This window comes from Neophocaena asiaeorientalis, unplaced genomic scaffold, assembly GCF_003031525.2.
Source record: "Neophocaena asiaeorientalis asiaeorientalis breed wild unplaced genomic scaffold, Neophocaena_asiaeorientalis_V1.1 scaffold294, whole genome shotgun sequence".
Lineage (NCBI taxonomy): Eukaryota > Metazoa > Chordata > Mammalia > Artiodactyla > Phocoenidae > Neophocaena > Neophocaena asiaeorientalis.
The window spans coordinates 4,017,234-4,045,230 of record NW_020173945.1 but is presented as its reverse complement, the minus strand read 5'-3'; the positions used below and the strand labels follow the sequence as shown (position 1 = coordinate 4,045,230).

Below are 27,997 nucleotides of genomic sequence, written 5' to 3'. Positions count from 1 at the left end.
GAAGGCTGAGAAAGGCCAAGGCAACTGAGAGTCAGTGCGACAGTCCCTGGGAACATGGAGGGACCCTTGGGGAGCCAGCTTCCTGCTCTGAGGCCACAGAGTCAAGTCTCTGGCTGGGGAAAGGCTACTGCTGGGCACTAGTCTAGGAGCCCTACCTGGACAGCCCATGGGTCCCCTTGAGTGGGTGAGTAGAGAGACAAGACAGTTCCTGGGCCAAGCCAGGCCTGAGCACCTGGTGTTCATCCCCTTTGTCCACCCTGGACCTCTCTGTGTTTATTCTCTCTCCCCAGGTTGGGTGGAAGAAGGGGGAGGGTTGTACTTTGTGATGTAGCAATCATATTAACCTTCCGGGGGGTACTTTGGCTGCCAAGTCCTGGACAGGAGCCAGGGGGTGGGTAGTGGCCTGCTTATCCCTGCAGGAAGGCCAGGATAAGGGATGACAACTCCGTTACCAGGGTTTCTGATATACAGAAGAAACCAGTTTGGAAAGCTGATTCATACTCACAGAAAAAGGGAGCCAGAAGGTACCCTGGAAATCACCCAGGGTAACCCCTTAGCTTGACAGATGAGAAAACTGAGGCCCAGATGCCTGCTGGGCACACATCACGGCAGGGCCAGGCCCAGGCTCAGGGTGCCTGCAGTGTCTTTCCATTGTCCTGAAGGTCTTGATCTGGGTCAGGATGAGCTTCAGAAGTTCTATTGGGTGCTGCTGAATCTTGAATGAGCTGGAGTTTAGGGAGAGGGGCCTCAGGCCCCCCAAACGTTAAGAACCCTAGCACCATGGCAGAAGCCCCTCCATGAATACCTCTCCCCTCCCACGTCCAGTGCAGCAAGGCCACTGGCCTTCTCTCTACCTGCAAAGGGGAGATGTCCATCCCCTGTCCCCAGCCGGGGTTTCTGGTCCTGGGCTGGTTTGGCTGAGGAGGGAACAGGACTCTACCTGAAGGCTTTCACTGGAAATTGAGCTTTTAAATACAAGGCTAATCACTTTTTATAAGGCGTCTGAGTAAAATGAGGAAAGGGACTCCTTTTTCTTAAGCGGAAGCTACGTGATATGCCGACAGGGATGGTGCCGTGGGTGTTCACAGTTGTCTTGTCACTGTCATCTTGGTGTGATTCAGTGGTACAGAACCAGCACAGCCCTGGCTTTCTGTGGAGGCTGGGGCGCTGGTGAGGAGGGGGTGGCCTGTCACCAGCCAGCGGGCTGCTGCTGGCTGACTCAGCTCCACCCTGGGGCTGGTCTGTACGGCGGGGCTCAGGGTAGGCGATCTTTGAGGTCTGTTTCCATCCCTAGCTTTTGGATTCCTGTTACTCCACAGGTGATTTCCTTAGGCACCTACACGGGAGACACAAGTTTCTGACTCCGGGGCACATAATGTTACCCTGTGAGGCTTAGAAGGAAACAGGAAAACTTCCTCTCATTTGTACTATTTTTCAATCACACTTAACTTTCAGAAAAATGCTGATGGGCACGCCTCTGTTTTTAAATGACGATGTAACCTGACGGGGCTTCAGCAAATCACAGGCTCTGGCAGGTCCCTGAGTCTCTGGCGGGACCTCTCAGCATGCAGTCCAAAGAGAGAGTGACGCTGAAAACTACCATATTCGGCAAAATTAACTAGAAACACATAACCTGGCATCTCTGCAGACGCTCTGCACCCCTGCCCAGTGACAAGCTGGCTCACCTGCCAACTCACAGAGAACCAGAAAGTCTGGACAGGGCTTCTGATGGGCCTGCCCGGAAGCTTTTCTGTGAAGCCCTCCTTTCAGCTCTGTGCTCTTTGTAGGCACCTTTAACAAGTTTGTCACTGTATTTCCAAGTCTAGAGCAAATCAGAAGCAGTAAGTGAGCATCCCAGCAGTGCAGGTCAGGGCGAGGCCAAGGCCACTGTGTTATCAGAGGTGGGCAGTTCTGAAGGTGGTGGGGCTCCGGGCTGAGTGCTGGACCCTCCCCAGGCCCCGAAGGCTTTGAGAATCCTAGCACTCTCCCTGGGGTGACAGAAGAATCAGAACAGCTGGGCTATTCCCAGGCCCCCGACGCTGAAGCCACGAAGCTGACGCCTTTGCATTATTGTTTTAAATTTTGTGCTTCTCCGTATGTGAGGTTTTAAAGGCAGAGCTGAGAGTGTTTGAAGGGGTCTTAGTGAGGCGGAGACAAGCCTCTCCCCAGCCATCTTCCCTTCCATATTTGGACAGCTGCAGTCACATTTTCCTCGGTTACCAACCGTTTCCATGGAGAGTGCGGGTGTTTATTCAGCAGGACAAACATTTTCTCCAGATTACAGCAGGCAGGCCTCAGGGAATTGGCTCCTACCAGGAAGTAGCAACCGTGTTATAATATTTGGGGTTGTAAAATACCGAGGTTTGCAGAAACAAAGTACAGGCTGTGAGATCCCTTGGTGGGAGGGGGAGGGGTGGGGGGACCACCCAGGGCCCCTGGGGGCTGGCAGCATTCTGCCTCCGGGGCTGGGGGCTCAGTTTGTAGACATGGAGCAAGGCCTTACAATCTCAAGTATCTTATCTTCCATTTCAAATCATTGATCGTCTTAAGTGATTGAACCTACACCGCTTTCCACAGAGAAATGCACGTTCCCCCTTAGACTCAGGGGTACTGAGTGCAGGGAGCCTTTACCAGTCCTGGCAGTGGCAGTGGAAGGTGGCCCTGGGGCCCAGGCTGTGTTTTTGTTCTCCATTTTTTTTTTTTTTTTTAACTATTTATTATGGAAACTATGAGTACATGTGCAAGTAGAGAGGGTAATGAACCCATAAGCCAGCTTGGGTCTTGGCCCTTCTCCTTCTGTATCCCTGCCCATTTCCTTCCCATCCTGAATACTGTGAAGCCATCCCAGATGAAGATCTCATCGTGGACGGCACTTTCTAAGTGTTCCTCTGTCCAGTCAGGGCAGCCATCGCTGCTGCAGGTGTGGTCAGGGGCCCGGAGTCAGGGGTACGAGCTCAGCTCCTTTCCTCTGGTCTGACCGTTTTCCAGGGCAGAACCCATGTGTGGACGACTGAGAAGCAGCCGCGATGGGCCTCTAGCCTTAGGCGCTCGAGCTCATGGCCAGCAGCACACCCAGCTTCCCCGCAGCCCCTTTGCAGCAGGGCTGTCCTTTCCTTCACGGGGCCCCTGGGCTCACGAGGACACCCCACTGCCCTGGTGGAAACACAGGTTTCCCGGGGCTTCCTTGGGGCTCTGGCAGTGCTGGCGCGAGCGGATGCTCAGTGGACGTTGGTGGAAGGCAGGAGGCAAAGTCTGCTTTGACGGGCACGTTGGTTTTGCCGACTTGGCAAAATGCGGTTGGTCAGTTAGAGCTGTCAGTGCTGAGTGACGTGTTTTTCTGGAATAATGAAGCTCAGATGGTTTGGTTTGTTGTTTCCCATTTCTGGCATGCTTGCCCTACCCTCTTAGCAAAAAGATTTACCTTCCACCGAAGGTCACCTTGTGACCCCTGCTCGATGAATCCTACTCAGACAGGCTCCCAGGGGTGGGACTGGTGAAAACCAGGAGGCCCTCCGGGGAGCTGAGCGGCAAGCCTGGGCGAGCGTGGAAGCAAAGCATGTGATGCACCCACCAAGGGTCGTCTGCGTCGCCTGGGGCGGCCAGAAACAGCGCTCGTGACAATGAAATATCAACTTTTTTTTTTTTAATTTGCTTTTTGTTACGCTGTCTCTTTTCCTCTAGTGATTGGCAGTGATAGTAAAAGCCAGCCTTTGCTGGACACTTACTGCATTCCAGATACTGCACTGCTGTCCTTTAACCCTCCGAGCAACCAGTAGGAGGCAGGTGCTGCTGTAGCCCCATCTCACAGATCAGGAAGTGAGGCACCAGGACGTGTAGGAACTTGCCCAAGGTAACGGCCAGGAAGTGGAGGAACCCGCCAAAGGCCCTGCTGTCCAGAGTCTGCTCATTAGTCCTCTGCAGCTGCCCTGTCACCTTCATAACTTACCCAGCAGAGGACCGGTGCTGCTGCTTGTCTGGGGAGGGCTGTGGGATGGGACAGGTGGTGTCCAGGGAGTGGAGGGGACAGAGTGAATGTCCTCTGCACCCTGGGTGGCCCAGAGCCCCCTTAGAGGTGTCCTGGCTTCCACCTTGCCTCTACCCTGTGGCCCTGCTAACACGTGAGTCATACCTTGTTGCACAGGACTCTACAGCAGTTCCCACCTCACTCAGAAAAAGCCAGGGCCCTGGCTCTGCCCTGCGAGGTGCCACATGACCTGGCTCTGACCTCACGTCAGCTCCTACCTTCTGCCTTGCCCTTTCTGCTCCAGACTCGTCCATTGTCCTCAGACCCATCTGCCTCAGGACCTTTGCATGTGCTGTCCTCCTGCCTAGAATACTCTTCTTCCAGCACCCTCCTGGCCCATTCTGTCACTCTCTTCAGTCTGTCTTAGATTGGGTTCTCATAAAAGCAGAGTGCAGGCCGAGGCTTAAAGGCTAGTGCTTTCATTTGTAGAGAAGTGGATGAACCTAGAGACTGTCATACAGAGTGAAGTAAGAAAGAGAAAAACAAATATCGTATATTAACTCATATATGTGGAACCTAGAAAAATGGTACAGATGAACCGGTTTGCAGGGCAGAAATTGAGACACAGACATAGAGAACAAACGTATGGACACCAACGGGGGAAAGCAGCGGCAGGTGGGGGTGCTGGTGTGATGAATTGGGCGATTGAGATTGACATGTATACACTGATGTGTATAAAATGGATAACTAATAAGAACCTGCTGTATAAAAAAATAAATAAAATAAAATTCAGAAAACAAAACAAAAAAACGCTAGTGCCCCCCTGGGAGGTGCAATCCCAGGACAGCTGGAGTGAGGGAGGGGGGAGTGCAGAAGAGAAGGCTGTGACACACACACAACGCATCCAAAAAACTATCAAAAAAAAAGGAAGGAAGGACACAAAGAAAAGCTCCAGGACAGTCTATTCGAGGGAGGGGTGGAGAGGGATGGGTGCTGTGGTCCGAGCTCACCCAGGGAGTACACTCTCCCTGGGTTCCGGCTGCCTCACCGGGCCCTTCGCCGGCAGCGGGGGAAGCAGGGCGCACCCCCGTGGTGTGGCGCTTCATCCAAGGTCACAGGCGTGCAGCAGAGCCAGAGTCTCCTGAGGGCTTCAGGTGTGGAGCCAGGAGGGCCGCGTGGGTGTGTGCCTAGTGGTGGCCGGGGGAGGGGAGTGAGGGGCTGCAGGCCGTGGGGAGAGGGGGGCCAAGGGGCTCTGAATCACTACCACATGGGGGTGCAAGGCCAGACATCACTTACCCATGGGCCTTACCTGGCCACCCTTCCCAATTCACGCCGCTGCTCCCACACGCGTCCTGGACTCCAGCTCTGCGTCTTTCTCTTAGCGCTTACCCGTAATCTGCTCTACGCGTCGCTCCCTCTTGATGGTCTGTTTTCCCCACTAGAATGTAAGCTCTGTGCGGGCAGGAAAGATGGCTGTCCCGTTCTCTGCCAGCACGGTGGCCCTCGGTGCTGTGCACAGAGAGCAAGTTGACCAGCAGAAGCAGCCCTGGAGCAGTGCGGGCGCACGCCGAGCCCTGCGAAGTGCTGCCTGTCATGTTTACTGTCGCTCCCGCTGTTCTGTGACTTGTCCATTTATGCCCCAGAGTCTTCCCACATCAGTGTGTCTGGTCTCCGTTTTTTTGATGGAGTACATAGTATTCCACAGTGCAGATGTCCCAGAGTTTATGCCTTCACACCACGTGCCAGGCCCTGGTGTACAGCCGTCAGCAAAAGCGCCCATGCGTCAGTGTGCAGTCGGGCAGTGTCGGTACCACGGGAGAGAATGCAGAGAAGGGGATGCAGGGCTGGCAGGGCTGGGGATAAGGCAGGGCTGTTTGTGCAGGACGGTCATCTGCCGGACAAGTGCTGCGGGCACCAGGGAGCAGCAAATGCAAGGTCCCCGAGGTCGGAGCACAGTGCCTGGGCCAAGGGGGTGGCTGCGCGGGAGATCCCAGGATGCAGCTGGAGGCCTCGCTGAGCTGTTGACCCCTGTGCAGAGCAGGGCTGAGCTCTGTGCCCAGGGGAGAGAGGAGCTCACTTGCCCCGTGTGGACCGCAGTGGGGTCAGGTGAGGCAGGGGGCCCAGTTTGGAAGTTGCCCTGGACAGGATGCAGGTAGACTCCTTGCTGGTGGTTTTTTCCAGGTTTTTCTTCCTCCAGACTCCGTGCTCACATGTCTCTGTGCATGGACGAGCATTCCCACAGAGCAGCTTCCTAGGAGTGGGGAGGGGGAGGGGCTGGGGTGTAAGCATTGCTAGACGCACCCAGAGACCCCCCAGGAAGACTTCGTTAGTCCAACACAGTGCACAGGAGGCCTCCTCCTGGCCAGCCCTGGATGCTGTCGGTCCTGTTAGATTTGGAAACCTCGTGCTTTGCGTTTTCCTCGTGTCTAAAGTTGGGCATCCTTCCAGGTTTAGAGCTCTTACCTGGTGTTTCTCTTTGTGGGAACAGTCTGTTCTTAGTCTTTGGTCTCTCTCTTCCCAGATGTTAGCACCTTTCATTCTTTCATCGAATTAGCTAGAACTTCCCTGAAATGTTGAAGACCGAGCAGTAGACTTGCCTGTTTTGTTCCTGACTTTCACTGCAGAGAGCTGGCGTTTGAGGTTCTCTGTGATTTGGGACCAATAAACAGCTTCCGTCTAAAGCCACAGCAAGATCCTCTGGGGCTTCCTGCCTGTGGCCGTGACTGTCTCCTCTCAGAGTGTAGAGACTTTATCTTCTGAAAATTTAACATTACAGCAGCGATGTCCAAGACTAGCGTGACTTAGCATCCTTCGCAGGTAACCTGTTTTTCCTGTTGGGATGTGGGTAGAATTTTCTTTTTTCTTGAAAGCGCCATTTTCATCAGGACACGGATGGGCTTTGACACTCCTCACATAATTCTGCCTGGTCCTCAGGGAGTCCCGCAGCTGCAGATCTGCCTCCAGGATGGTTTCCTTCACATGTATCTTTCACTGTAGTTTCTGTTTCATTGCTATGGTGTCTTTTTCAGAAAGAGATGTTATCTGCAGGTAACAATGTGCCTCTAACATCAGCCCTTTCCCTGGGCGTGTTTAAAAGGTGTCTCGCTCTCATCCTCCCTGTCGCTGAGTCTGAACTTTAGCTTTCTAATTGTCTGTTGTAATGTGACATTTCCACTTCAGTCTGCAGCTTTAGCTCATCCTTCATCACGTGTTTCATCGAATCTGTCGTTTCTTGACTTTTGCTTGTTTCCTCGTGCCGTGGAGGTTGTGTGCATCTTGTCTTCATCGCACTTCTTTTCAGAAGCTGCATGTTGGCTGTTTTCTGTTTATCTGGTTCATGAACAAGACGGGGTCTGATCGGACCTGCTGTTTTCCAAAGCGTAATGTGGTTGGATTCTGCACGGGTCCCCACCTTTGGCGGATGGGGGAGCCTGAATCCGGCACTGTCTCCTGCTGTGTGTGGCCTTGGGCAGCTCACCGGCCTGTTTGCCCACCCCTAGAAGGGAATGCTGGTGCGCCGTGGATGGTGATCATGAGGGTTACGTGAGCCAGCACGTGTCACATCCTCAGCACAGTGTCCACAGAGGCCTCCTGCGGCCTCTGGTCCAGGTGCCTGAGCGCAGGAAAGCTGCAGGGGCACATTCTGCTTTCTGGGGACCCCCCTCGGTGAAGGCGCCGCTGCCTGGGGCCTCCAGATCTTCCCCTGCTGCTCGGTGACCGAGGCTGGCCTTTAGGGACTGTGTCAGTGTGTCCCTTTGCCTTCCGGCTTCCTGACCTCCGAGCTCGGGAGGTTGAGGCCCCCCACGGGCCGCAGGTTGTCTGGGCGCCTCTGGTTTCAGTAGCCCTCCTCTTCCTGCCCCTCCAGGCCCAGAGAAGGTAACAGCTCCCTCCCCCTAACCGGTTGCCCCCCGAGCTGCACATCATTTGTAGTTTCCTTAACCCTGACCACACCCTTTCGTGCCGGGCCTTCCTCGACCTCCCCGCTGGTGTGCATGAGTGCCTGCTTCCTCCCGGGACCTCGCAGAGGGGCACCATCCCAGGTCCTGCTATTACCCTGTGACCTCTAAGTCTCCCGTCCTTAGGCTTCTGGTCAACCCCTCCTGCCCTGGCTACTCACTGTCTTTACTCATCCCCGCCTGCGACCGGTCGGTCTCTCATTTCAGCCCCACTCCATCCACCTACCCCCAAAGCACCAAAGCTAAACTTGCTGTCCAAACGCAAGCGAAGTTATAGGAGTCTTTGCTTCCAGTGCTCCAGCGGCTCACCGTCAATCCCAGATAACTCCACGCCGGCCTCGTACTGGTCCCTCCACCTCCCCACCCCGCTCACACACACCTTAGCGCTCGGCTGGATCCCCCCCGGTGCCCAGACCCCCTGCTGCTGTAAGGGCCCCCGCCGCTCTGCCCTCCTCACGCAGTGATGCCTGCTCCCCGAAGCCACGTTTCTTCCTGGCCCGCAGCCAGGTTCCAGGCTCTGCCCCTGCCCGCAGCCTGGTTCCAGGGCCTCCTATAACTTGTGATGGCCAAGATTTCTGAACCCCGCTGCCCCCGCCCATCGCCTGGGGAGGCCGTCAGCAACTTGGTGTCTGGGGCTGCAGCCACCTGATTCATGCGCCTTCACAATTCATGGCAGGTGGGAGCCCTGTGGATACGAGCGCAGAAGACCCGTGATTGACCGCACCTCCTGCCGGCTCCTCCAGTGAAACGTGGAGAAAGATTCCCACGGGACGCTTCACCTGATGGCTGCACGACCCCCTGCCCCCTGAACCTGATGACCTTCTCTCGTTTGCCAGCATCACTCAGGAGCCGGCATGAACGGATGCGCTGACTACACCCCCAGCCCCAGTGACCCTTCCAAGGAGCCTGTGGAGCCCTGGCCCAGCCAAGCCCCCCTCCAGGAGGATGTGGACATGAGCGATGGAACAAGCGGGAATGAAACCAACGAGAACGGCTCGATGGGGCAGGACTCACGGGGCAGCAACTGTGACGACAGCGGCCGGGAGCTGGGGATGCTGGTGGGGCCACCCGGCACCTGCCAGGGGTGGGTGTGTCTGAGGCCCCCAAGGCGAGGCCGGGCATTTGTTTTCTCAGTGTCTCATTCCGTGCTATTGCGATTGCTTTTGCAGTCTTTAAATCTTGATGACCAAGTTTTTTAAGACTTCTGAAAATCTTATTGACTCAGAATAACTAAAATTTGCTAGGGTCTGTCCTTCCTTATGACGGTGATTTTGGGTGTCAGACCGCCAGTAGCTAGACACGTAGCACGGTGACCAGATCTTGGGAGGCGGAAGAGTCAGGGAACCCCTCGAGCAGCTACTGAACCAACACTCCGTGGTTTATAGAAAACGAACTTCTCCTCTAGTCTTGGGTTTATATCCCCCAGTACTTAGCTTCTCCGGTGTCCAGAGGTTTCTTGTTCTTTTTCTCTTAAGCTCATATTTTTTCCTAATTGACTTACTGTGGTGTGATCCAGCCCGTCATCGCTGGGTGGATGGGGGGAGAAGTGGGTGGACACACTCTTCTGAGTTTGGCCTTTATTTTTTGTTCTTTTAGTCCAGGTGCATTTAGCGTGATGATGGTGAAGTCTGAACACCACCCGTCCACAAGTGGCTGCAGGTAAGACCAATTAGAACTCCCTCAATTTAGAGCCTTTAGAGAGATGGAAAGATTTGTCATGAGATAAGGTTTTGGGGGTGATGCAACTTTTTTCAGGCTTCTGCTAGAATCTGTTAGTCTGAGCAGCTGTCCGCCTTGTGAGCCCAGCCACGCCCTTTCAGACGACCGTTCCCACAGGCCGCTCACCGCCCCTGATGTTGCCCCAGACCTGTAGCTGCTCAGCTCTCACTAAGCAGACCTTGTCTGCATCTTAGACATGTATCTGGAACACTCACTTTTTTTTACGTGTTTGTAACAAACGTGTCCTTAATTTCATATTGACAGACGCTTTTACATCCCCACTGGAGTAAAATCCCGATCTCTGTCCTGGGCATGTGGGGCCTTTGCCATCACCACCCCAGAGGCCCGACCCCATCACTCTCTCGGTACCCTCTGTCTAAACAGGCCCATCTCCCTCAGCAAGTGCCCCCTGCCCCTCCTCCTACCCCTTCCACATCCTTGAGTTTGAAGATCCTCCTTATAAACCCCCTTTCCTCTCCAAGGCCTTCACACGTCATTTATGTCCTCACCCCAGGACGCCATTGTGCTGCCCTCTGGGGTCTCCGTCGCTGTCTCCCTCTCTGTCTGAGATGGGGGTGGGCAGAGCTCAGCAGTGGGGCCTGCTGGCCAGGCTGTGGGTGGACCAGCAGTGGGGAGGGCACCCTCCAGCATTCACCTGGGTCAGAACACTGGTTCTCCTGGGCAGTTCCTCTCCCCGTGAGAGACACGAGGCGATGTCTGCATACATTCGTGGTTGTCACAGCTGCTGGGGGCTGCTGCATCCTGCATGCCCACCCAGGACCACGTGGACCGCAGTGTCCTCGCGCCCTGGTGGAGAAACTGGACCAGAGGCACGTTTCTTCCGAAAAGGGCACTTAGGGTACTGACGTCTTTCTTTAACTCCGTAGCAGCGAGCAGTCCACCAAAGTGGACACCCACAAAGAGCTGATCAAAACGCTGAAGGAGCTGAAGGTCCACCTCCCTGCGGACAAGAGGGCCAAGGGGAAGGCCAGCACCTTGTTGACCCTCAAGTACGCCCTGAGGAGCGTGAAGCAGGTGAAAGGTACGTCCGCCTCACGTGTTTGTTCCAACGTGTAGAAGTCGGCTTCACGTCTCCCCAAATTAGAGCTTCAGTTGTGTTGATTTTCTAAAATTCAGTCCTGAAGTAGCAGGAGGAAGTTGGGGAAGTCTGATGAAATCTCAGCTGGCTGGAAATCTCAGTTCACTGGAAGTTTTCTGTTGTACTTTTAGAGGAAAAAAAAGCAGGTAGAAAACCAGCTGATAAAAGAAACCCATTTACAACATGAAGCTTTCGTGCCCAGGGCTGGGGTCAGGTCACATTCAGGAATGTCCAGCACCTTCCAGGCTCTGGCTGGAGAGTTGTGACGTGTGTGTACGCTGGCGACGTGAATAGCTCCCAGCATTTAGCTGAGGGCTTGCCCCTCCTTTAAAAAATAATGTGAGGGGGGGCTTCCCTGGTGGCGCAGTGGTTGAGAGTCCGCCTGCCGACGCAGGGGACACGGGTTCGTGCCCCGGTCCGGGAAGATACCACGTGCCACGGAGCGGCTGGGCCCGTGAGCCATGGCCGCTGAGCCTGCGCGTCTGGAGCCTGTGCTCCGCAACGGGAGAGGCCACAACACTGAGAGGCCCGCGTACCGCAAAAAAACAAAACAAAACAAAATAACGTGAGGGGGAAGAAAAGGAAACAAACAGCAACAAAAAAAGGAGAAGATACAAGGAGGGTATTGCCTGATCTTATCCTTAAAGGACAGTATTTTCAAGCTGCTCCAGATTCAAGACCTTGGGCAGTTCATTTCTCGTTTTTCTAAAAATATGTGAATTTCCATCGTGGTGGTCTTTGCACCAGGAAGGCGGCCAGGCGGGACCAGGCGCCCCCTTTCCATCACAGGCACACAGTGACAGGACCCACGTGATCCAAGTCCTGCTTACCTCTGGGGGTATGTTCGGGTTTTACTGTTGGGTGGAAGAACTCGTAAGAGCTTCGAGAGCCGGTCAGTGGAATCGACTGAGGCTTTTACCTGAGATGTGTGTGCAGAACTCTTCACAGATGCAGTGCAGGAATCCACCAACAAACACTGCAGATTCCAAAGGACTTGTGTCATCAAGCCGCTTTACGTTGCAATAAATTCCAGATCCCTGCCGTAACTTCCAATAGCGTGCAGTCTTCCTTCAGTTGCTCCTGTGGCTGGCCCTTCCACTGAGCTGGGGCCCCTTCCCTGGGTCTCAGGTAAACACAGGTGCCTCTGTCTCCGGGGCAGGTAAGGAACGCACCACCGTGGAGGGAGCACCGGCATCTCCAGTGCACTGTTCTGCCAACAGCCCATCCCCGGAGACCAGGCCCAGGACACCCACGCCAGGGGTCACCTCAGCACGGTTTAGCTGTTGAAGTCGGGCATCCTGGGTTCCACTCGCCTGAGGGCTCCTCTCTGGGTGGAGATAGCTTTGTCACCCTGTACGGGGTGTCCCAGGATGCGCGGTCCTCATCTTCAGTTCTGTTCTGAACAGTTCATTCTGAAAACAGGGTTGTTTCTCACGCCCGGTGTTTCTAAGAGTTGATTCTGTCCAGATGGGAGCGTCTGACCCCCGAGGGGGCAGAGGCAGGGGCTGCCACGGCTGTCCTGCGCGGAAACATTGATGCTGTGTCGCGGTTACAGGCCTTTGGGGAAAGTGAGGCTTAGGTAGAACCGTGTGGTCGTGTTACTGAAAAGAATGTGTCTTTATCGTTTTAAAAATTTCTGTAATCAAAGGCCTTCTGATTTTTCAGGGAAAAGAATCCCGGATTTCTGTTTGTCTAGCCTTCACATTTCTCTGTGTCCTGTGCCCACTTCCTCATGAGAAAGGTAGAGCCCCAGCCATGAGTTAGGGCCGCCCTCAGCCCTCCCCTTGGTCTCGCCTACAGCCAATGAGGAGTACTACCAGCTGCTGATGTCCAGTGAGGACCACCCCTGCAGCGCCCATGTACCCTCCTACACGGTGGAGGAAATCGAGAGCATCACCTCCGAGTTCATTGTGAAGAACATGGTAAGTGTCCTAAAGAGCAAAGTCTTCACCCAGGAGACCCAGCTCAGGTGGCCGAGGTCTTCACCCAGGAGGCTCAGCTCAGGTGGCCGAGGTCTTCACCCAGGGGAGCTGGCTGAACCTCCGTTTCATAGCAGCAGGTTTGGGAGTTTCAGGAAATGAGTTCCTTCCTTAAAAGAAAAAGTCAGTCAGGGATTCCAAAGTGGTGGCCGTGCTGCTGACTTGTGCTGTTCTCTGAGGCTGTCCTCTGGCGCTGACTGCACCCCACACCCCGCACGTGTGTGAGTGAGCCCCCCTTGACTGAGGGCGGGGGTGGGGGAAGGGACACACTAGGTGACTGTCAGTTCACTTGCGGGGCGGGCGCTTCGTGAGACTCCACAAGCTCATGCATTTTTAAGCAACCCATAAAGGTGAGGCCTCCCTGGAGGTCGGGGGAAGGGGCGGGAGTTACCCCCAGTTCTCAATTAATGAGAGGAAACCAGAGAGCAGGTGGGGACCCAGAGGTGCGGAATCGCAGCAGTGATGGCCTGCAGAATGGGACTTCCTGGCCCTTCCTGTCTCTTTCCTCCGTGCCCTCCCTGCAGCTTAACCCCCAGGGAACCCCACCCCGAGCTCAGAGGGCCAGCCAGTGTAGGGAGCCCGTGGTGGGCCAGGGGGCCTGAGGCCTCCAGCCCCCGAGGCAGCCCTGAGCCCCAGGAGAGAGAGGAAGAGGCCCCCTTCCCCCTCCCGAATCACCCAGGCTGGACGCCAGGGAGCTCCGTGCCCAGAAGACGGAGCAGGTGACAGCTGCAGGGAATCAGCACAGCTGGGGTTCCCTTTGGCGGTGGAGCCCTGATGTGTTTTTTCAGATAATATCCCCCTGGGACCCCAATATATGTAAGAGGGGAGGCAGAGTTATCCTCGTCAGGGCTGAGGAGAGGGGCCCAAGGCTTCCCCAGACCCTTCACGCGTCCTGCTCCCTTCCCGTCTGTCGGCCCCGATTCTCTGCCCTCGGGGAAGGGTGACCTGTCCAGTCCCCTCCAGCCCGGCCTCACCAGAGTCATGTTCTCCATTCTAGGACACGTTTGCTGCGGCTGTGTCCCTGGTGACCGGGAAAATCCTGTACATCTCTGACCAAGTGGTCTCCATCTTCCACTGCAAGCGGGGCACCTTCCACGACACCAAGTTCGTGGAGTTCCTGGCGCCCCACGATGTGGGCGTGTTCCACAGCCGCACCACGCCGTGCCAGCTGCCGCCCTGGAGTGTCCGCCACCGAGCAGGTGAGGGCCCCGCGGCCGGGCTGCCTTGTCCTTCTCCACAGGCAGCATGGGGAGGGGCCGGGCGGGGCCGCCCCCGACATGGGGCTGCTGCCCACCTCCCCTCCGCTGGAGGCCTGCAGTAGGCCCCCGTGGAGGGGCCTGAGGCTGCCCTGTCTGTCCAGGTGCAAGGTTAAAAGTGGTTTGCTCAGAATACATTTAGAGAGAGAAAAAAGTCTTTTCATAAATTTCAGAAAGGGAAAACTGCTTCAGAAGATTTTAAGACACGTCAGGCATTTTAGAAAGGAAGTTGATCGGAGCTGGAGTCTGGACATGGAGGCTGCAGGGTTGGGGGAAGGACGGAGGTACATCTGGAAGGCTCCCTGCAGGTGGTGCAACGATGTCAGCATAGCGGGGGGCTCTTCACCTCCGCCAGAGGCCGCACCATCCTCCCGGGCTCAGACCCCGGCCTTCCAGGCGCTTCAGGCTCCAGTCTGCGCCCAGGTGGCTGCTTCCTCGGACCTCGGGTCCCCCACCCACCCCCACGTTCCTGGCCACAGGGCTCTCACGGTCAAGTGTCGTGTGTCCTTGTCCTCCTGCAACATGGTTGGGGAGACATTGCGTCTGGAAGGCATGGAAGCTCTCTCGTGACCAGCACGGGCCTTCACATGAGTGGGTGCAGGAGGGGACCAGTTGACCAGACAAGTCTCAGCAGAAACACGGCACGGGGTCCTGGCAGAAGGTACTGGAGAGGAGGGGGTCCCCACCAGCTCAGGCCTTTCAGTGACCGGGTGGCCGACAGTGTAAGTCCTGCAGTGTCTGTCCACCTGCACCTTGACTGTCATTAGCCCCTCGTTGGGCTCTGATTGCTCAGAGCTGAGACGGACCCAAAGAGGAGAAGCCAAGAGAGACGAGCAGGAAACGGACAGGGTCGGGAGTCCCCCCAGAACAGCTGGGCCTCAGTCGGGATCTTAACCAAGAGCCAGCCCTGACCGCACCACCCAAAGCTGACTCCCATCTCGTCCTTGGCTCCTGGGTCAGCATCTCTGCTCACGTCGAAACACTCCTCAGCCCACTGTCACCACCTCCTGGATCTTGGGTCCCTCCGCGCCATGGTGCTCCCCGGCAGCCGGCAGCGGGGCCGTCACTGTCACAGCCACCTTTCAGCAGCTGTTCCTCCCTGACAACAGACAACCCGGGGCTAGAAGCGCAGTAAGCTTTAGGGTTGACTCATTAAAGGAGGAGACACTCGCTTTGCATTTCAGAGGTAGAGCTGTCTGCTTTCTCCCAAAGTCCCAGCCCAAGGGCTGTGTGGTCAGATCACCAAAGTTCGTGGTGCGCGTTACTAGGACCTGTCAATGCTGGGTCACTGCATGGAGGAAGGGAGGCAGCTCTGCGTGTGGATTCACAGCACCAACAGGCCGGCGCCATCTCCCCAGGATGCTTGCCATTGAATTTTTGTCTGAATAGAAAAGAAGGACCAGGTGACTTCTTGAAGGCCTTTCCAGGCCGGAAATTTTATATCATTTTCCCCAACCAGCAATCATCTACTTTTCCTCATTTCTTTTGAGTAGAGGAAGCTTTACCTGAAAGACCAGCATCTTAAGATTTCTTTTTCTGAAATGCGTTCATTGTGGAAACACCATTCCGTCATCTCTGATGAGGTCACCCAGTCGAACTCATGTTTTTACTAGACATTTTAAATTTTAAAGTAAGTTAATATTTAGGAAAAGGATCGATGTAAGCTGTGAAATGCCCTGAGTTGCTTCTATTAGAATTAAATATCCCCCAAAATATGTAGGTTGAAATGTCCAGGGCTTTATATGCAAACATTCTGCACGTCAGTCAGTACGTCTTGCACAGTTAAATTGGTCGTTAGTTAGTGTGTTTGTAGCAGCGCTTCTAGCACGGCATAATTTGGTGAATGCACGCTCGTGAAATAGATTTCTCCTTAGAACTGTGGTACAAGGTCTCTAACCTAAGGGCTCTGCTCAGCGCCAGGTAAACGTGCGTCACACCTTGGCTCTCGATCCTCCTGCTTCTGCCTGGTCTGTGGGAAGTAAAAGCACTGTCCCTGGTCAGTGGTGTAACTGGGTGAGTGACTGGGGCCTTCTCTTTTAGACTCTTTTACTCAAGAATGCGTGGAGGAGAAGTCTTTCTTTTGCCGCGTCAGGTAAGCCCAGGTTTTCCTGAATTTCACTGCCCAGACGTTTCATCGTGAGGGCCTCTCGTAAAGGCGGAGGAGGTGCAGGGGTGCCCTCCGCATGCCGCCAGCCGAGGCCACAAGCCTGCCCAGGCCCCGTTCTTTGGGGCTACGGTGCTGCAGGAGTATCCCTGCCACATAGCAGGAGTGTTCCTGAAAAGTCCGCGTGAAAACACGTTTCCATAAGCAGAGTTATTTGTTTTGTTTGGGGAGGGGGGGCACCACTCGGCTTGTGGGATCTTAAGTTCCCTGACTCGGGATTGAATCCAGTCTCCGGCAGTGAAAGCGCCGAGACCTAGCCACTGGACCGCCAGGGAATTCCCGAGCCGTGTTTTAAATGTGCACAAGATATGAAGACAGCCTGGTCAACGATGGAGCGGTTTGCCTGCTCCTTGGGGGGAGTGTCGGCCTGGGGAGCCCGGACTTGCTGTCCGTGACCCAGGAAACTGGCCGGCAGCCCCCACCTGGGAAGGCATGAACCCCATGGTCTGCGAGGACCCCGGAAGCATATGTGGCCTTTGGTTCGAGTGTACCTTTTTTCAGGGAGAGCCCCATAGCTTTCCCAACAGGTTTTTGGCCCCAAATCGAGTGACCAGTTGAGCATCCAGCTGCGGTATCAGGAGTGACCCTGGCCAGACACTGGCACCCTCAGAAGCTGGGGCTGGGACCCCACTGTTGGAGCAGCATCCTCTCCCCAATTAAAATGCAAACTGCTCCAGAGAAGGACCCCTGATGCTCCCATGGCCCAGGCCGGTGACTCTCCAATTGACCCCTCACTGTCACCGGACGTCTGAGGGTGAGGACAGAGGAGCAGGGTTGGGGGTTCCAGACCCTCGGGCGGGACAGAGGCACAGACCACAGACCGAGGGAGCGCATCCGGCTTGGCCTGGGTCCCCAAGTGAGGGGCCTGGCTCTGCTCTGCAGGCGTCCGTGCAGTAAATAAAAGGATTGCTGAGACATGACAGCTGTCGCTGGGGAGAGGCAACCAGCAATAAAGGATGACTCCTTCGGTCGTAATCCCAAACCTCTCATCGTGCCCTCCTCTGCAGTGTCGGCAAAAACCACGAGAGCGAAATCCGCTACCACCCGTTCCGCATGACACCCTACCTGGCCCAGGTGCGCGACCGGCAGGGCACCGAGAGCCAGCTGTGCTGCGTGCTGCTGGCAGAAAGGGTGCACTCGGGCTACGAAGGTAACAGCTGGCCCAGGCCGCTCCCTCACTTCCTCCCGTGGTTCAGATACATGAGTGTGAGGTGGGCTCCCGGCCCCTGCCCCTCCCCAGCCTCGGGCAGAGCCTCCATCTCCCTCAAGACTTGGCACCCACCTTTGTCACCTGGCCCTCCCTGTAGTCCCATCCACACCACCTCCCCTTGTCAGCTAAAGGCTCCGGGCCCTGGCATCTCTCACCTGGGTCCAGCCCGTCGCTGAGGGCCTCTGAGGTGCGGAACCCCGAAGCAGCCACCGCCTAAGAAGTAAGTGCTGGGCCTTCCTCCCTGCTCACCTTGGTCCGTCCCACCTCCTGCGGGATGTCCCGCCCTCCGGTACGGCTTCTGCGGACCAGCTGTGGAGCCTCCAGAGCCCAGTGTTCCCCTGACCCCCAGTCTCTGTCCTGCCGTTTCCTCCCCTAGGGCTCCTCCCCTGCACCTCTGCCTGTAGAAACCCAGTCGTCACAGCAGGCTTACCTCACCAGGTGTCCTTTTCTGGACCTGCTGGCTCCTCAGGCCACCCCCTCCCAAAGGACCCAAGGCGCTTTGCCACGCTGCTTGTATCCTCCCAGCAGCCCCTTCTCATAGGCTTTCTCGTGGCACGGCCTCGCGCTGGCCACAAGACCTGGCCAGGAACCTAGGTCCTCGCCATGGCAACTCAGCAAGTCACGAGATTTCAAAATTCTCTGGAAGCAGGGCCATCTGAGAGTCCTGAACCACAGGGGTCCAGTTTAGTCCAGGTTTAATTGTATTTATAATTGTCTCTCAGTGGTTAATGATGTCTTTTTTAAAAAGGCATTTCTCAAAAGTGGTAGAAATGTTTTAGGTATGTGAGTTCCTTTCAGATGTTTGCTGGATTCCCACATATAGAACATTCTCTTCTAAATATTCAGTAAATGTTTAGAGGGGTTACTCAGATCTCAGCACGTTATTCCCCAAAATGATCAGAGTCTCCTTCAAGAATGAAAAGTGTTGGAATTTTGAATGTTTTGCCCACGAATCTGGTAGTTGAGGAGAATTCTGCATATGTGACTTCCTTTATGAAAATTACTCTTATCACCTCTGCCCACCTTAGAAACTGTGAAGTCCCAGTACAGTGACGTTTGCTGAGAATTTTGAATCCAAATACTTTACCCCTTTAAAAAATAGAATTTGTTCAGTTCACTCTCGTTGGATCTTAAACATCATGAAGACGGCCTTGCAGCAGGATTTTGCTGAAAGAAGCCTAAACCTCACCACGTGGTTCTGCTAACACGGCAATTCCTAGCTTTCTAGACTAAAACTGGTCCACTAAGAAGTTGAGAAGCCTGGCTGGTGGTCACCAAGCGTAGGGTCTGTTCTTCACCCTTCAGGACGTGCTCTGTTATTCGGAATCCGCTGTTAATTTTTTCTCTAGCTCCCTATCATTCTGAATCTATCAACACATGGTGTTTTCCAGTAGTTGTAGTATGACTACATAAATTACGTATGGCTTAGAATCAGAAATCCGTGCAAAATTCTTTTCTTTCAGCCCCTAGAATCCCTCCTGAAAAGAGAATTTTTACGACCACACATTCGCCAAAGTGTTTGTTCCAGGACGTGGACGAAAGGTAAGCGATGCAGCGCCGTCCCCCTGCCAGCGCTCGCCTCTCCCGCGGTCCTGGCCTTGAAGTCGGTATCGCCTCCTTTATGTCAGCCGGTCGCCCCCTCTCCCCAGATATTTTGTGTTTCAGCATTATCGTGGCGGTTACTTAATAACTAAATAAAGCTCAATCAATTTTCATGTTTTTGACGCTGAAGCTGTTTAGCTAAAGCTAAAGCTGCATGTTATGTGTAATCACCAACTGAAACATTTAATTATACATAGACAATGAGATAATTATGGAATTACACTGAAAACCTCCTAAGGTATGGACGCTGTGTAGATGGGGCATTCTAGGGAGCTGGTCATCATTCTAACTGAGCCTGTCTTTATTACCTTGTTTAATAAACCCATTTCAGAAACTGGGCACATGAGTAAAGGCTGGTACAACCAGGGACCGTGTGCCTGGGGCAGTGTCAGGACACCCTTGGCAGGATCCCAGCACACGTGCATCTTCCAGCCTGCGTGCCACAGGCTGCTACAGGGAGGGGGCCACCTCATACCTCCACCCAGAGCCCACTCGGACTCCCCTCCTGCGTCTCCCACCCAGGGTGCTGTAGCTGGTGCCCATGGCCCCGCTGGAGTCGGGAGCACTGACCATTCTGAGAGGGCTCTGGGTTCTCTGGCATCGGGTCAGGGGCCCTGTGTGACTCCCCTGGCTCCTGGGCAGACGCATGAAGACGCAGAGAATGCCATGGCTGCCGGCAGTGATCAGGGAGAAGTCTCCTGAGAAGACACATGGGAAACACGCTGGGCTTCATGCAGTGGCATCCGTGGAGGGTCGGGACCTCCTCGCTGCCTGCACCTGGTCTGGGACACGAGGTGCCCCCTCAGATGCAGGCCATGGGGCCTGCTGGACAAGTTCTGCTCTTGGGCATCCAGGGCCCATCGGCCTCCACCAGCCCCTGACTGCTCAGGTGTGCCCTGCCGGCCACCTGCGGCAGAACCTCCGGAGGGACAGCGTCAGGTGCAGGTTCCCAGGCCCCGCCCAGCCCTGCCCAACAAGATCTTGGAGGTAGGGGAGCGGGAGCTGCATTTGTGTAGCAATCCCAGGATAATTTTTATTCCTCCAAAAGACTAAGAACTGTCTGCAGCTGCCCCAGGTGCCCACTCGTTTGTGTGCAGGAGGGCTGGTGAGCAGGTCGTTACAAGCCAGCAGCCTGCAGAGCCTTCCTCAGCAAAGCCCAGTGGGCAGCCCAGCCCATGAGCCCAGGCTGGCCAGGGCTCCCCCCTCTCCTCCGGCCGGGCCTTGGCCAGGGACATTTTGTACATCCTGTGCAAAGGAAGACACGAGGCCCAGAGAGCGCGCCTCAGACGAGGAAGAGGGAATCCAAGAACCGCGCCGGGCCCGTGAGGAAGCTCCACTCCACACAGGACAGGCAGCCTTCACTCTAACGATGCAGGAGGACGTCCTCCACCAGAACAGAAGGGTTTGGGAAAACAGCTGTTGGGATGAAAGAAGACGGGCCTGAGAAGGGGAAGGCCGAGCTGCAGCTCAGAAGCGGGGACGGCAACTGAGCGGGGATGGCAGAGGGTGCTGGACACACAGAGGGGACGGGACACGACAGAGGGAAGGGGGACTACAGAAGTTCAGTGCAAGACATCGCCCAGAAAGCGAAACAGCTCCCAGGGAAGACCTGACGGGCACAGAGCGCAGGTCCCCAGCCAGTGGTGGCCACTCCTGGGGAGCCGCGGTCAATTGGACCGGACACAGCGACCACACTTAGAGCTGGAGCAGAACACCTTGAGCTGGAAAAGACGCACGCGGGCGGGGTTTTCCTGGTCCCGGCAAACCTGTTAAAAAAAAAAGTCCATGTCAGGCCACATCTAGCCAAACTCACGAACGACACAAAACAAGAAAAAGGTCTTAGGAGAAGAAAACAACGTTGTCATGATTGATTCAGGAAATAGACGCAGAGCTAGAGCACTGGGCCTGTAACGGGCAGGAACTTGTGGGGCCTTATTTCCTATCGCAGACCCTCGGCGATGCTGCCGTCGTCTGTTTGCTAATTAGCTAGAAGACTGACTGTTTCTTTGTTAGCATGAGACCCACATTTTGGTCTTTGGGGAATTTGGAGTCGGACTCGTTCCTGGAGATGGTCGGCTGCCCCGTTTGGAGGCTGTGTTCTGGCTCGTGTCCTGAAGCGCAGCCATGACCCTGTGTGCGCTTGCTTTGCAGGGCGGTCCCCCTCCTGGGCCACCTGCCCCAGGACCTGATCGAGACCCCTGTGCTCGTGCAGCTGCACCCCAGTGACAGGCCCTTGATGCTTGCCATCCACAAAAAGAGTAGGTCCCCTTCTCACTGTTCTTCGCAGGGGCACTCTGGGAGCGTCTTCCCGAGGTCAGCACCCACCGGGAGGGGTCCAGTGGGCTGCGGGCAAGGGGTGCCCCGCCCCCTGCCTGAGTCCTGGTGCTGTCGGTTGGTTGAGAGTCGCCCTTGGCCCGAGTCCTCGGCCTCTCATCTTTTACCATTGGCTTCGCCAGCAGGCGGGAGGAGAGACAGGGTCAGCTGCGGTGGGGGGTTGGGGGGTGGTCGACACATGTCCCCAGCAAGCCCAGGCCTCACCGACACAGGTGACACTGAGCGTCCCGCTGGCAGCAGACCTGTGAGGCTCACGGGGAAGTGTGTCCTAAAACGTGTAAGGACACTGCTGCAAACAGTCCCCGGTCGCAATTTAAAGCAAGACGGGGGATTGAAAGTGGTGGCTTTGAAGAGGTATTGGCACCTCCTAAGTTTTCAGATGATTCCAGAATCAGGTGCATCTCCACGTGTCTTTTCTTGTACCGCGAACACCGGTTGAATCTCTTCGCTCCCTGAACTCCGTTTTCGCTCTCCTAGTCGTGCAGTCCGGCGGGCAGCCTTTCGACTGTTCCCCCATCCGGTTCCGTGCCCGGAACGGGGAGTACGTCACGCTGGACACCAGCTGGTCCAGCTTCGTCAACCCGTGCAGCAGGCAGATCTCCTTCGTCATCGGGAGACACAGAGTCAGGGTGTGAGTGTCCCCAGTGCCCCGGGGGCTGGAGACCAGGACCCCGCTCACCTCCCACCACATGCTTGTGCCGACCTGCCCCCTGCCCCCTGGGGGGCCCCAGCCTCGTCCAGGCAGAGCAGTTGAGGGGGGGGAGGCAGGTGGCGGGCCGGGGGTCTGCAGAGAGGAGGGCGGGGCCCCGACTCACAGAGACAAACGAAAACCACGCAGGGGGCCTTTGAATGAGGACGTGTTCTCGGCTCAGCCGCACGTGGAGGAGAAGGCCCTGCAGCGCGGCACCCAGGAGCTCACGGAGCAGATCCACCGGCTGCTGCTACAGGTGGGTGGGCTGCCTGCACGCCCTCCCTCCTGCCCCCGCAGGCAGCCCAGAGCTGCCCTGCGGCCTGGGGGCCCCCCCACCCCCCGTTCTCAGGCCCTTCTCCTCCTTCCAGCTCTGCCCTGCGCCCTGCTGCGCATGGTGGTGGTCTCTGTCCCACCCGCGTGGGCCTTGCCCGCGTGGGGGCTGCCCCCGCCTCGCACATTCAGGGCATCTGTGTCTGAACCACAGCTCTGGGCAAGTGGCTGAAGGGCGCACCCCAGCCCAGTCCCCACGTCCCAGGCGCCAGCCCACACGTGACCCCCGTGGGTGGAAGGGGGCGGGGGCATCCCTGCAACACGGGACGTCGCGCTGGCCCCAGGGGGAACTGAGGACGCCCCTCCCTGTCCCTGGGGACACAGCACTCAAGACAGATTCCTGCAAGCACGTTGGCCCCACGAGGAGTGGCCTCTTGCCTCTCGGTTCCGGGGGCTGTGGGAACTGTCAGGCACCTTGTTTTGTTTCCAGGCCCCGTGGCCGCGGACTCCCTGTTGGTGGAGTCTCCTGGGGATTGGGATCCAGGACCAGCCCCGCGGGTGGAGCCTGGGAGCCCACTGCAGCCTGACCCTGGGTCCAAGCCCGGCCCCACCTGGTCCTCGCCGAGGGCCCCCGGGCAGGTCGCGGCGCCTCTGAGAGAAGGCGGGCGTGCCCCGGCCCGTCCAGAGTCCTTCTGTTGCTGTCTCCCCAGCCTGTCCCACACAGCAGCTCCAGCGGCTACGGGAGCCTGGGCAGCAGCGGGTCCCACGAACACCTCCTGAGCCAGACCTCCTCCAGCGAATGCACCGGCCAGGAGGACCCCTGCCGGAGGAGAGCCGTACGTGCCCCTCTGTCCCCTCTGTCCCTCTCTGTCTGTCATCTGTGACCCAAATGTCTGAGCACTTTAGAAACAGCCCTCGCCGGGGCCGAGCCTTTCCGACCTCACCTGCTCCTGGCTGCTCTGGACTTGGCTCACCTGGGACTCGTTGTGTAACCTCGAAAGGGTGGAGGCAGCCACAGACTGGCTAGAGGTTCAGGTGAAAATTATTTAACAGGCCAATCAAGCAAAAGTGAGGAGTTAACTGTAGGGTTAGGGTTAGAAAGAAGAAAGTGTAACCTGCCGTTCCCTTTACTATTTATTCTTCCGAATCGTAAAATCTGCTGTATCTAGTTCTGCCTCTCAGGTCTCCTTCAGAACTCGCTGCTGTTGCTGGGATTAATCCTGCTTTTCTCTTTCCAGGGTGGGGCAAAGGCTGCGGGGGTCTCCCAGGGTGAATGATGTGTTTTTCTTCCAGGAGATTTGTAAAAATGGTAAGAAGGTCAAAAGCAAAAGCCCTTGTCCGGATGAATCTGGAGAACAAAAGAACGAGTCTGCTGCAGGTAACAAATGATCCAGCATCTCCTTAGTGAGACTTCAGCGTGGTGAGGCGAGGAGACGGAAAGCTGTACTGCCGGCAGTTATGGTTAAAATTGTTATTCCTGCCAAGTCATGTTTGAAAAGACCGACCCTCCCCAAGGCAGGGAGCGTCGACTGGCCAATAAGGTGCCTGTGATCTTATTGGCCCTGAAAGTTTCAGGAGTTCAAGTGAAGAACTGACCTTTCCCACTGCTGAGTCCCTGACCCTGGGGACAGGCCGGACCGAGTGCCGCAGAGAGAGCGCCCCCCAGGCGCCCTGCGGATGGCTTAGCAGTGCTGCATGAATAGCGGGTCTCTGCGTCCGTGAAGCATATTCTGAGGCCCCAGCCTTATCTTTAGGTAGAATTAACGTGCTTTGTCAGTATAGAGTGTACTCCGGGGAAAACAAGGATTAACTGAAAAAACAATGTTGTCCTTCCTCCAGAAATGCAGAGCAGTTCCCCGGCTCAGATGAAAGCTGTTGCAGCCGCGGAAAAGGACCGCTCCAGGGCCAGCCTGCCCAAGGCCGGCCTTCCTGAGGAGCTGGCCTTCAAGAGCCCGCTCGCGGGCTCCTACCAGCAGATCAGCTGCCTGGACAGTGTCATCAGGTACGGCCCTCTGGCCTCCCTCCCCACCCAGCTGCTCATGCTGTGGGGTTCTCTGTTACATGAAGCCCTTTATCACCCGCCCACAGGTACCTGGAGAGCTGCAGCAAGGCCACCACCCTGAAGAGGAAGTGTGAGTTCCCGGCACACCTCCCCACGCCGAAGGCCAGCGACAAGCGCAAGGCCACCGCCGGCCCCGGGCCACGTGCCGCAGGTACCTGGTTCGTTTGAGCTGTTAACTGCGGGATAACTTAGACCCTCTCTGGTAGGATCAGCCGTCATTTGAGGTCCTGGAGCCCCTTTATCCAGGTGGATTCTGAGCGGCTTCAGGGACACGGTATTAGGGTATAGGCTATTTTTTACATGACCAGAGTAGCTCAGAACTTCTTATGAGCTGGAGATAAAGGTGGTCCTGGACTTTGAGGGCAGGATCCTGCGGGGCTCCTGGAGGCCGGGGCCTCTCGGGCTGTCATTCTTGGGCGTCTCAGAGGAGGCCTGGCCTCTGAGGGTCAGTGACCCCACGAGTCAGATGAGACCTCAGGCCCTTCAAACATGAGGGCGTTGCTGGCGGCCGCCACCGGGATCAGAAGTAGGGTCTCCCACTGTAGACGGAAGCCCAGGCGACCGGACAGCCGTGCCCTGGTGGAGTCTGGCCCAGCCCGCAGGGAGGGAGCGCCACCTGCCTGCCTGCACTCAGCAGACGGGCTCCTGACTGCTGGGCGGCCCTCCCCGCGGGCCCACGGCAGAGGCCCTGACCCAGGGCTCCGCGGTCACCTGCTGCCTGCCGCCTCCCTCCTCCCAAAGGACTCAGGAGGTCAGGGCGGCGGCATTCCCATTTCAGAATCTCCTCCTCTCCGCCATCCCCCGTGAATAAACACCCGAGGACACAGTGTCACCTGCCAGGACGTGTGCAGACTTGCAGCTGCCCCCTGCCCCTGCCCCCAGTACTGGGGCACCACCTAGGCCTCCACGCAGCTTATCCCGACAGTTCGTTTTTATCGCATTTTTGTGTCTTGCTTCCATTTTCCCTTATAAAGAGACCGCATCACCCTTCAAGGTGAACAGCCCCACGGACGTCAGCACGCACTTGACCTCGCTGACGCTGCCCAGCAAGGCACAGAGCGTGGTGTCGCTCACCAGCCAGTGCAGCTACAGCAGCACCATCGTTCACGTGGGCGACAAGAAGCCACAGCCTGAGCTCGGTACGCTTGCTGCTCCTTGGGTGATGCCAGGAGAAATCGGACTTGAACGATAGAGATGAGAAGTTTTGACTGCCGTCCTCAGATTCTCTTTAAGTTTATCCAAGTGTGGAGGTAGCTACACAGCCCAGTAACAGGGGTGCAGGAAATCCGTGCAATGCCCGGCGGGGGCGGCCACACCTGTCCTGCCCCCGCTGCGCTCTGGCTCCACCTGTGACAGGTGTCTGCTCAGGTGTCGATACGGAGGGGCCTCCCAGGACTCCCCTTTCGTTGGTGCCGAGAGAAGCCTGGGGACGAGCCCCCGCCCAGCATCCTGCTTCCTTGGATGGGATTACAAGCCTTGCCCTCCCCATGTGAGGACAGGAGCCAGTGCGGGTCGTAATAGCAGGACAACCACGGGCGTCACGCTGAGCTGTTCTTCAGATACCACGAGTAAAACGAATCCTGAATTCATTCTTTGCTTGGAAGGGGGGCGTGATGAGGGCAGAAGTACACATCAGAGAGTCAATGTCCAACCCCTTCCAGGACGGTCTGTGGTCCCACCCGCCCCATCCTGTCTGCACCCGCAGTTCCACTGGCCACACTGTCAAGCCCGTGATCCTGAGCCAGGATGAGGCCGTGCGCCAGCCTTAGCCTCTTGCTCTGAAAGCACAAGACAGCCTGGAGTGTCTTCAGCGTCAGAGGCTGAAAACCCCCCGAGGTGCCCCAATTTACAGGACTGATCCCGGAGCCCCTGGGTAATGGGGCTTCCCACCCCTTTTGTCATTAACTTTCTCAGAAAGCTAGACAAATACATCATGTTGTGGGCATGCTGTGGGCGTCGTGAAGGAACCTTATCCCCATGCTGTGGGCATCGTGAAGGAACCTTATCCCCATGCTGTGGGCGTCGTGAAGGAATCTCCCGTGCAAGTGATTTCTCTTCTTCGTAGGTGCAGTGTGCGTTTTTTCAGCCGTTTTAAGATAGAAGGGCCCTTGCGGATGAGAGCTGTGCGTCTTCTGTTACAGAGACGGTGGGAGATGCTGCCAGTGGGCCCGAGTCTCTGGATTGCCTGGCGGGCTCCGTGCTGCCCTGCGGCCTCGGCCAGGAGCAGGGGCCCTTCCGGAAGCTGGGCCTCACCAAGGAAGTGCTGGCCGCCCACACCCAGAGGGAGGAGCAGAGTTTCCTGCTAAAGTTCAGAGAAGTAAGAAAGCTCAGTGTCTTCCAGCCTCGCTGCCATTACTACTCACAAGACAGATGCAAGGAGCAGTCGAGTGAAAGAGGTAAGTGGTAATGCCTGAGCTAAAAGTGGATTTATTTTTTAACTTTATTCTTAATGCTACTGAGTCTAGCGCTGCTTTCAGAAGGCGAAACGTCCCCAGTTTGGGACACGTGGGTTTGTAAGAAGCTGTTGGAACTTGACCAGTGATGTTCTCAAGGATGTCACTTTGTGTTCCCAAGGGAGCAGTGCTGTAAATAGTGGTGACAGTCCCAGCCCAGCCCCCTGTGGAATGCAGGGCGGGCAGTTGCAGTGCTGCCATGCCAGACATTTCTTGCCTGGGTGACTTTGAGAGGCAAGAGACCCTACCCCACCTTCCCACCCAGACAGGACCCTCAGAGGACCAGCTGGGCTAATGCACCGCCCAGAGAAGGAGCATGGCACTGACGGGGCGTTTGGTGTCAAGCCCCTGAGGGAGGAGGTTAGCCCCAGACGACACCGTAGGAGGGAATGGCACCCTTCTCCCCAGAGCACATATGCTCCTGGCGGATTGGCTTCAGGACCAGGCTGCTGACTCCAAGCCCGACAGAGCCCAGGGGTGCGTGAAGCTGCCCTTTAGGCTGAGAGCCATCAGGTGGTCAACGGGCAAGGGATGAAGTGGAACAGACGAGCTTCCCTGCCCCTTTTCTGGTCCAGGAGCCTGGCTCCCAACCCCCAGCCACCTTCCCAGGCCCCACTGACAAGGCCAAGCTGATCAGAGATGCCGCCTCTTCCCTGGGCTCCCAGGCCGTGACACAGGGATCAGAGCTGAGAGCTAGTGAGCCCAGGGGACACACACCATGAGGACCCAACTCCCCCTGGTCTCTGGGCAGACACACCGAAACAGATGTCCCAGAAGTGAGAGGCTGACACACTCCTTAAGGAGTTTATCCCCAGACCCAGGGTTACTGCCAGCACATCGGGAACCTCTGTGGAAATCAGGAAACGGTGCCCACACCACCGTAGAGTTCCAGCCCCCTCTTGCCCCCTTGGCCACGCATTTTGTTCAGTGCACAGATGGCACAGCTGTCCACAGCAGCCCCGCCCAGACCCTGGTGTGGCATCCCAGGAGCCCAGTGCTGTAGCTCCGGGTCCCAGTAGGGGGCAGATTTCCTGTAGGAAGAACACCAGGCAGAGAGGCTGAATGGCAAAACCTCCACCCGCTTAGCAGTCTGCTTTGGTCTGGCCCATTTGCCTTTAGCGTGTGGCACAGCCGGCAGGGGATGTCCTCGCACACCTGCTGCAGGAGCCCGGAGTTACCCTCTGTGACAGGAGAGGAGAAGCTGAGGTTCCTGGGACCCATTCCATTGCCCACCCCAC

At 56.4% G+C, this 27,997-nt stretch overlaps 1 protein-coding gene across 3 annotated transcripts in view; it reads left to right on the top strand.

Moving 5' to 3' along the window:
• Positions 1-27,997, top strand: part of PER2 (period circadian regulator 2) — a 38,496-nt gene that overhangs the window by 478 nt on the left and 10,021 nt on the right. The window contains exons 2-18 of one of the 3 annotated variants that reach the window (XM_024752771.1): positions 8,757-9,004; positions 9,517-9,579; positions 10,527-10,681; positions 12,539-12,660; positions 13,715-13,916; positions 16,014-16,065; positions 17,145-17,287; positions 18,811-18,889; positions 21,101-21,207; positions 21,761-21,914; positions 22,122-22,230; positions 22,955-23,080; positions 23,538-23,622; positions 24,084-24,246; positions 24,333-24,457; positions 25,281-25,445; positions 26,448-26,702. In XM_024752771.1, the coding sequence (XP_024608539.1) occupies positions 8,775-9,004; positions 9,517-9,579; positions 10,527-10,681; positions 12,539-12,660; positions 13,715-13,916; positions 16,014-16,065; positions 17,145-17,287; positions 18,811-18,889; positions 21,101-21,207; positions 21,761-21,914; positions 22,122-22,230; positions 22,955-23,080; positions 23,538-23,622; positions 24,084-24,246; positions 24,333-24,457; positions 25,281-25,445; positions 26,448-26,702 (2,335 nt within the window). In that variant the 5' untranslated portion in view covers positions 8,757-8,774. Of the gene's footprint in view, positions 1-8,596; positions 9,005-9,516; positions 9,580-10,526; positions 10,682-12,538; positions 12,661-13,714; positions 13,917-16,013; positions 16,066-17,144; positions 17,288-18,810; positions 18,890-21,100; positions 21,208-21,760; positions 21,915-22,121; positions 22,231-22,954; positions 23,081-23,537; positions 23,623-24,083; positions 24,247-24,332; positions 24,458-25,280; positions 25,446-26,447; positions 26,703-27,997 lie in introns of all 3 variants that reach the window. The other 2 variants (XM_024752772.1, XM_024752773.1) reach the window with 2 other exon arrangements.